Source organism: Condylura cristata, unplaced genomic scaffold, assembly GCF_000260355.1.
Source record: "Condylura cristata isolate star-nosed mole 26May11 unplaced genomic scaffold, ConCri1.0 scaffold00016, whole genome shotgun sequence".
NCBI classification, from domain to species: domain Eukaryota; kingdom Metazoa; phylum Chordata; class Mammalia; order Eulipotyphla; family Talpidae; genus Condylura; species Condylura cristata.
The window spans coordinates 32490560-32499614 of record NW_004567117.1 but is presented as its reverse complement, the minus strand read 5'-3'; the positions used below and the strand labels follow the sequence as shown (position 1 = coordinate 32499614).

The 9055-nt window shown below is 36.8% G+C and overlaps 1 protein-coding gene across 1 annotated transcript in view; it reads right to left on the bottom strand.

Annotated features, from left to right (window-relative positions):
* ME2 (malic enzyme 2, NAD(+)-dependent, mitochondrial) overlaps positions 1-9055 on the bottom strand; it is a 33144-nt gene that overhangs the window by 4373 nt on the left and 19716 nt on the right. The window contains exons 13-14 of the mRNA XM_004683906.2: positions 2876-2946; positions 1636-1734 (exon numbers count right to left, since the gene is read on the bottom strand). Coding sequence (XP_004683963.1) covers positions 1636-1734; positions 2876-2946 — 170 coding nt within the window. The remainder of the gene's footprint in view (positions 1-1635; positions 1735-2875; positions 2947-9055) is intronic.

The following is a 9055-nucleotide window of genomic DNA, read 5'->3' as shown; positions in this document are numbered from 1 at the left end:
ACTGCTGAGGGGAGCAGCGGGCGGGTCAGGAGAGGTCTGCCACGCTATGTGGTCACCTCCGGGGCAGGCGGGGATCGAACTCATGCGGAAGTGGCCCCAGTTTCTCAGTGCAGTGCTTTAACCCGCTGCGCCACCAGGGAGGGCCAGTATTTTTATTTTTTAAATAAAAAAAAATAATAAGAGTACTTGCACTAATTTTAAAACATTTGCAAACTACGAAAAGTAGAAAAGATTTTTAAAAATCACCTGCAATCTCTTTACAAGTTTGATGTGTTTTAAGGTTACCTCTCTGCACATCATACACTAAAATAAATTGCAGAGGGATTAAAAGGCTTTGTTTTTAGAATATGAGGTAGATATTTCTACAACTTAGGAATGGGAGAGGAATCAATGCTCACTGAAGTGATGAGACATTCCATTCATTAAACAGATAATTCCCTTAACACTTTTTAATGGCCTGTCAAATAATTAACACATGTTAAAATAAATGACAAATGGGAAAATACAAACAGATTACTATCCTAAATATATAAAGAGCTCTTAGGGCCCTCCCTGGTGGCTCAGCGGGTTAAAGCACAGCACTGAGACGCTAAAGCCACTTCCGCATGAGTTCGATCCCCGCCTGCCCCGGAGGTGACCACATGGCGTGGCAGACCTCTCCTGACCCGCCCGCTGCTCCCCTTAGTAGTGTACTTCGTCGATCTGCCTGTTCTGCTCCCCCCTCTGTCCCTGGTGAATCCTCTCACCCTCCGCATCTCTGGTCTGTACCCCAGTTCTGTATGAATAAATAAATCTTAAAAAAAAAAAAAAAAGAGCTCTTAAAACTCAATACTAAAAACGTAGAAACACAAATATAAAAACAAGCAAACATCATGAATAGGCAGTTTATGGAAGAAATATGATTATTTAATAAACAAAATCCTTCAACCTCACTCATAAAAAATGCTGTGATAAAAAGAACATTTTTTTAACCTATAAAATATGCAAGATTTAAAAATAATTCTAAGTATTGGCAAAAGTGAGGGGAAAAAGATACCCTCATACCTACAGGTACAATGTAAATCAATACTTTTTTCCTGAGGAGATATTTGATAATATGTATCAGGAACCTTAACATATTAATAATGTTTGTTCTTATGACAAGGAATTTACCTTAAGGGAAAAAAAAATCACATGTGCACATAAAAATTTTTCTAAGGATTTTCACTACAATATTAATTTCTAAAAACAGAAAATACTCAAATGTTCAAAAACAGAGAAACATTTAAACAATTTATGATATAGTACAAGAGAACCCCATGCAGTATTAGTGATCACACAATGAGTATTATTGATTTGTACTGCAAAGGCTTATAATATATTATAAATGTGAAAAAAGTGCAGGGAGAAACCAATTTTAAAAATAGGCACAGGTGACTGAAAGCAGGAGTATGAGTATGTATATGCAGGAAAGAAAAAGAGAAGGCAACTAACTCAAAATAATGGGGGTTATATTCTGGTACTAAGAATATGCGTGATCTAAAATTTCTTCTTTGCATACTCCAAATGTTTCAAACTTATGCCCGGTAAGTATGTATTACTTGTATAAGAAAATTTCACTAAGATTAGAGAGAGAGGTATAAATGATTAACTTACTTTGATGGCAATGTTAATAGAAACTTCCTGAATATCAGCAAGTGGTGGGTAAAGTCTTCCTTGAGCTAGCTCTTTATCTGTCAACTGATTTGTGAGTGCCTGAAGAGAAAAACAGCTTTTTACACTTTTGCTTAAATAACACACTACAATAAAGAGCTAGTAAAACAGAAAAAGGTGTAGGAGAGCAGAGAATAGTATAGGTAACTTAAGTCTTATTTCTAGCAGGAACATACTTAAGCCACAGCAGAAACTACAATTGTTCACCATCAAACAAAGAAATAATCAGATATAAAGATTTATTGACATATTTTCTTCGGTAAAATACAACAGCTCCTATGAAAAGTAGACATGTAAGTGTGTATTAATAAGATTTATTTATTTATGCATGTAAGAACTGAATTTATGCAGGTCAGAGGCATGGGGGTTACAGAATTCATCAGAGACAGAGTGAGGAGCAGAAGAGGTGGATACATTGAAATACACTGCTGAGGGGAGCAGCGGGTGAAATAGGAGAGGTCTGCTGCGCCATGTGAAGTCTATTAATGTGATTTTTTGACAACTCATATTGCAAAGTCTGAAGCTTCAATAGGCCAGAATAAAAACAAAACGAAACAGTATCAGTCCATTAAAAAATGTAAGGAGTTATAATTTTATCTATGTTGTCCCAATATCACCCTTCAGAAATATATACTACAGGTACAGTATATGTGCTTCAAATATGAAAGTACTCTGGGCCTCCAGAATACTTAAGAAGTTAAGGCTTAGTTCTACCATCGAGAAGGCCCACTGTCACGGCCTGAGTTCCATCCCAGGCAGGGAGCTGACCCACATGGCACAGCAGACCTCTCCTATTCTGCCTGCTGCTCCCCTCAACAGCGCATTTCAGTGAATCTGCCTGTTCTGCTCCCCACTCTGTCTCTGGTGAATCATCTCACCACCATCCCCTCCACACCTCTGACCTACACCTCAATTCTTCTTTGCTTAAATAAAGACAAAAATCTTAAAAAAACAAAAAAATACAACAACAACAAAACAACAAATATGAAAGGACTCATATCAGACAATCAACATCTGAAAACTCAGGAAAAAAATTTATTTTTATACAGAAATATATGGGCAAATAAAAAATAAAACAATTTTCCCATTCTCTTCTCTATTCTCTATGTCTGCTTTGTAATTAAGATCCACTCATCTTTATAATCATCCTCTAAAGAAATAACTAAATATTTAAAACATTTACCTTTGCAGCTTCTAGGAAAACATGGTCACTAATATGCCGGGTATTACAAAGAATAACAGCTAGAGCCACGCCTAGAAAACATTTTAAATAGTTGCATTTAGTAATGCTACTTTTCAAATTATTGGCCAAATAATTCCCAGATTTTAAGCAAATTAATGGTAACCCCACCACAACCTAAAAGAACCCTTCCCTCCAAAACCCCAACACAATCAAGATAAAAGAATTCTTAAAATCAAATGACTTGTCAACTATTATAACACTTATTCAGTAGAAGACATAATTTTGAATTATGAAATATTTCAAATAATTTTGAAATTATGTCTGCCACTAAACATTATAATAGTTAACAAGTCATTTGATTTTAAGAATTCTTTTGTCTCGATTTAGTTTTTACATTTAAAAAAGTTACAATGCATATAATTTATCCACATTATTTATTTTAAAAAAATCAGCTTTAGCCTTCCTCTAACCTATTTCCTGCTCTACAGAGGTAACAACTTTTAATTCTTTTAGCTGATTATCATATTAATTTCTCTCATTCTTAAAACAACTTGGTCTTATTTCCTTTGGCGGGCTTTTAGGCTTTACAGATTGTTGACATTTTTGTGGGAAATATATACATATTTAGATTTGTTTTATATTTCCAGCCTTTTCCCTTCTTTCCACTTTAGAGCATTAATTTTGGATGAGTCAATATTCACAGTTTATGATATCACTATAATTTCATGGGGACTCCCTTTGCTTCTTTTTAAACTGAATCCATTTCTTAAATTCTATTTCTTTCTGGTTTTGTTAATCCCTTCTTTTTGGTGGGATATATCTTCCTGCAGTTTTCTGGGGGGAAAAAAACACTGAAATCTTTCATTTCTGAAGATGACTAGCCCCCCCCCTTTTTTTTTGTTGCTACTTTCCACTTATTTGATAGTTTGTCTGGGTTTAAAACTCAACTTTTTTTCAGAGATGTGAGGCACTGTTCTAACACCTTTCTAGCTTTCAAGGTTGCTGGTGAAAAGTATAACACCAATCTGATTTCAGATTCTGTTTTCTAGTGATTATCTTTTTGTTTCACCTCTGGAAGTATACAGGAACTTTCCCTTGTGTGTTTTATGTTCTGCAATTTCACAGTGGTGTACCTTTCGGTATGTTATTTTCACATACCATGCTTGACACTCAGTGGGTAGATCCTTCCATCAGGAAATACTGAGTTTTTCAGTTTGGGGAAACAATGTCTAAGAAACAATGTCTAAGTCTTTAATAGTTCCATTTTTTTCTGTTCTTTTTTCCCAAAATCTAATTTCTGATCTTGTAATTTTATACACACACAATTGGGGTACTGGCCAGAGGTGCAGGGGTGGTGAGGGGATTCACCAGAGACAGAGTGGGGAGCAGAACAGGCCGACTGAGGAAGTACACTGCTGAGGGAAGCAGTGGGTGGGTCAGGAGAGGTCTGCCATGCCATATGGGGCAGGAATTGAACTCATGCTGCAGTGGCTTTAGCTTCTTAGTGCTGTGCTTTAACTGGCTGCACCACCAGGGAGGGCCCCGCTTGCTCTATTTCTAAAGCAATTTTCTAGAGGTGACTTCCTCAACTTTTTCTTCTAATTCTTCTACCATCAAACTTTTTTTTTTCCTCAGGAGATCTTTTTTATTTTCTAATTAAAAAACTTGTCTTGTTGCAGAGATAAAATATATTCTGTCTCCATGAGGACACTGATAATTTTTATTTTCATCCTTCCTTCTACCTACATAGAGCCTGTACCTGCCTAGGCTGCCCTTTTTGTTTTGTTCTAGTTTCTTTAGTGAGATAAATATTTCATGTAAGAGACTTTCCTTAGATGACTAATATGTTGAGTGTTGCTTAGATATGAGGGTTAGGACCTAAAAAAAAAAAAGGAAACTATGAACATGATAATGGGGCTTACCCACCCTGAGTATCACTAAGAGAGTGTAAAAATTAAGAGAATTTTTAATTTTTAACAACTCTGCCCATAACTACATCTGATGTCTTTCAGTCTAGACTAGCAGAATACACTATTCAAAGAGATCCTAACAGTCTTTAGCATAAAAATAATTTTTTTCCTGGTCACTTGATTGCCTAGGGTTGGGAGAGCAGCAGATAGTTAATAATTTCCTTGTTGTAATCCAGTCTCCAGGTTTACATATAGGGCATTTAGCCTATCTATATTTACGCAGTTATTTAAAACAACTGTTTTCTTATATTTGTCTTGACGATTGGATTCTATGTACCTTTTCCCTCCTTTTCTTATCTTTTGGATTAAAAGAACATCATTTCATGTCCTCCCCTCCCTTACCATAGCTTGGAAACTTTTCTAATCTTCTACTGGTAATCCTAAACTTTAAATATGAATCCTTATCAAAATTCCATGTTAATTTTTTTTAAAATAAGATTTATTTGTGCATACAGAACTGGGGTACAGGCCAGAGGCTCAGGGGCAGCGAGAGGCTTCACCAGAGACAGAGTGGGGAGCAGAACAAGCAGATCGACGAAGTACACTGCTGAGGGGAGCAGCGGGTGGGTCAGGAGAGGTCTGCCGCGCCATGTGGTCACCTCTGGGGCAGGCGGGAATCGAACTCATGCGGAAGTGGCTTTAGCTTCTTAGTGCTTGCTTTAACCCGCTGCGCCACCAGGGAGGGCCCTCCATGTTAATTTTTAATTTACCTTCTTGTCAGAATATGTACATTCCTCCTGACAGTTTAGCTTTATTTAGGTGATAAGCTGTTGTGCATTTAAATTTTTTTCCTATTTAAATTTTTCAAATTAATTTTTATTGAGGCTTATAATACCAAATAAATTTAAGGCATACAAAATTATAATTTGACTTCTGTAAAGACTACTTTTAGTTCTACTCAGTTTCACATTATTAACCTCCTTTTACCCTTTCCCTCAATGACCCAATCTTCCTTCTCTTCTGTTAACCACCAATCTGTTCTGTGTCTCAGGTTTTCATTTGTTTAATTTTTTTTTATATTCTACATATGAGTGAAATACAGAATTTATCTTTCACTGCCTGACTTATTCTGCTTAGCATAATACCCTTAAAATATATCCATATTGTTGCAAATGGAAAGTTTTTTCTTTTTTTAAAGATTTATTTATTTATTCATATAGAACTGGGGTACAGGCCAGAGATGTGGAGGGTGAGAGGATTCACCAGAGACAGAGCGGGGAGCAAAACAGGCAGATCGACGAAGTACACTGCTGAGGGGAGCAGCGGGCGGGTAAGGAGAGGTCTGCCACGCCATGTGGCCACCTCTGGGGCAGGCGGGAATCGAACTCATGAGGAAGTGGCCTTTAGATTCTCAGTGCGGTGCTTTAACCTGCTGTGCCACCAGCAAGGGCCAGTTTTTTCTTTTTTATGGCTATTTTCTCTGTATTTTTAATCCACCTTTCCAAAACACATTCTTACTTTCTCTAAACAACATGTGTTTTGTCTAACTCATATTCATGATTTCCTTTCTTCTTCATTCCCTCCTATGTCTGAGCTTGTATTTGGGATTATTTTTCTTCTGCCTAAAGAACAGATTTTAGAATTGCTTTTCTTTTCTTATAGGTCTGCAGATCGTGAATTCTGGGGTGTTTGTTTTTCTGAAAGTTTATTCACTTTGCCTTATTCCATGGAGGATAACTGAGCTGTGTGATGAACAAGTATTCTGGCAAGTGTGCTTGGCAGTATTCTGCATGAGTGACTTAAATACATCGTCCCATACCTCCTGGTATCCTGCTGCTGTTGAATCATTTGCCAGTCTAGCAGCTTCCCCTCTGGAGGACATTTTCTTGTTTTAAACACATTCATAGACTTTGTTGTTATTTTCTGAAGCCTCTTAATGATGGTATTAGATGTGGGTTTTTCTTTTTTAAATCTTTTAAATTTGGGGGTAGAAGAACTGGGGTGTAGGCCAGAGGTCAGAGGGGGTGGGAGGTGAGGGAATTTACCAGAGACAGAGTGGGAAGCAGAACAGGTGGATCTACTGAAATACACTGCTGAGGGGAGCAGCGGGCAGGTAAGGAGAGGTCTGCTGCATCATATGAGGGTTAACTCCCTGCCAGGGAATTGAACTTAGGTGGCAGCAGTTATAATGCTAAGATTTAACTGCTAGGCCTCTAGGGAGGCCCTGAAGTTCTTTTTACTTATCCCACATTATCCCACTGAGCTCTCTGCATATCACATACTGATGCCAGAAATTCTCAGCCACAGGGACTGCAAGTACTGCCTCTGCTTTACTCTCATTTTCTTCTGACACTTCAATTAAAAGCATATCTCATCTGCTTTTCTACACTACCTTCTTTCTTTTTTTTTCTTCTGTGTTAATTTCTTCTCACTATCTTCCAGTATATTTTTCTCATTGGTCTAATTTGTGGTATGCCTCATTCACTGAGTTCTTTTAGTTTTAGAATTTAGCGGTACTTGGCTGAATTAAAAAAAAAAATTATTATTATAATAGTTTATTTTTACATCATTTTGTGTCCTTTCTCATCTCCATTGTAATCCCTGTGGACTTCCCATTACCAAATCACCCACGTGCCATCACCATAGTCCCATGTATTCCCCCCGCCATTTTTGATCCCATTCCCCACTCCACCCCTGTAAAATGTCTCTGGTATATAGTTGATCATTATTATTATTCCGCCCCTCCACCCCAGGTCCTTTATGCTCTTGTTATGAGTGAAACTATCCAGTATTTTTTTTTTCTTTCTGGCTTATTTGACTAAGTATGATCCCTTCCAGCTCCATCCATGTTGCTGCAAAAGGCATGTGTTTATCTTTTTTGATCGCTGAGTAATATTCCACTGTGTATATGGTACTTGGCTGAATTTTTAAAGCTTGATTTTTTCCCTCTATAAACAGAATATACATTTCCATTTCACAGTACTTGTGTGGTATCTCAAGTTCCTTCTTGTTTTTGTAACTTTTACCTTTTGTTGTCCTGTCTCTTTACATGCCTCACTATCTTTTTTACTTTTTAACTATGTCAGCATTTGAATTTTATTTTGTAGAGAAAATTAATGGCTGGGGCAGTGTTATCTTATTCACAGAAAATTTGTGTTTGCTTCTGCCAGGTACTTGTGGACATTGGTAGTCCAGAACAAAGGGTTGAAGTTTTCCAGATCACCTATGAGGTACTCCTGTTCTAAAGTCAGCTTTCAGGGTTTTAGCCTAGGACGGGACGCAGTTCACTAGAATTCTACCCTTAGCAGGTGTCAGACTCCAACCCTGTCCTTTCCCTATGCTACACATTACTGATCAGAGAACTAACTCATCTAGTGCAAAACTTGTCACATGTTGGTTTAGCTCTCTGAGCTCCAGTTCTTTTTCTAATCTTAACAGAAAAATCCTCAATATTTTCTTATAGTCAATATCTTACAATAACCTTTTGGCCCTTCTAAGGTTTTTTGATTGTTACTGAATCTAGTTGTTATACTTACTGGACTAAGTAATTCAAATATTACCAGATACTTAAGTTTTTGACTGCTTTAACAGTAAACTTCTGGTCTATCTCCTGTTTTTTAAGATCCATTGTTAATTCTACTACCAAATTATTTTTATATCTTTATGGGTTAGCAATTTATTAATAAAATTAGGACTCTAAAGTGTTATATAAAAGTAATCAATGACCATATCAAATATGATAAATAAAATGATTCTTAAAATCAGCAGAAAAATATTTCTTTACATCTCCTAAGCTACAGAAATACTGTTGGGTAAAATATGTTGATTTTAAACATTTTTAGACTCTAGAAAGAGTCATCACTGATGGGGGAGCTTCTACTATACATGTTAGGTCTCAAGAGACAAGCAGGTCAGAATTCTCACAACTGAGACAATCACAACCACAGGGGGAAAATGGAGGAAAGTTCATAATGCAGGATGTTCATGGGTCTTATCATTTTCACTCTGACAGCAATTACAGTATGTTTTCCTGATGCCAGCATAAAGGCACTACTATCTCTTTATATCTTAACTAGAGCCAGCTGCCAGTTATTCAGGGCAAGCCCACGAGAACAGTAAAGTATAAAAGAAACTCATGCCAAACCTCTACTTTACTCAACATAATCTTTCCTAAAATGAATGAACAATTAAGGATCAATAGACATTTATCGAAAATGAACATCACAAAGGAAGTAATATTTAAAAGAATCTTAATAACTCTCAGGAGAAA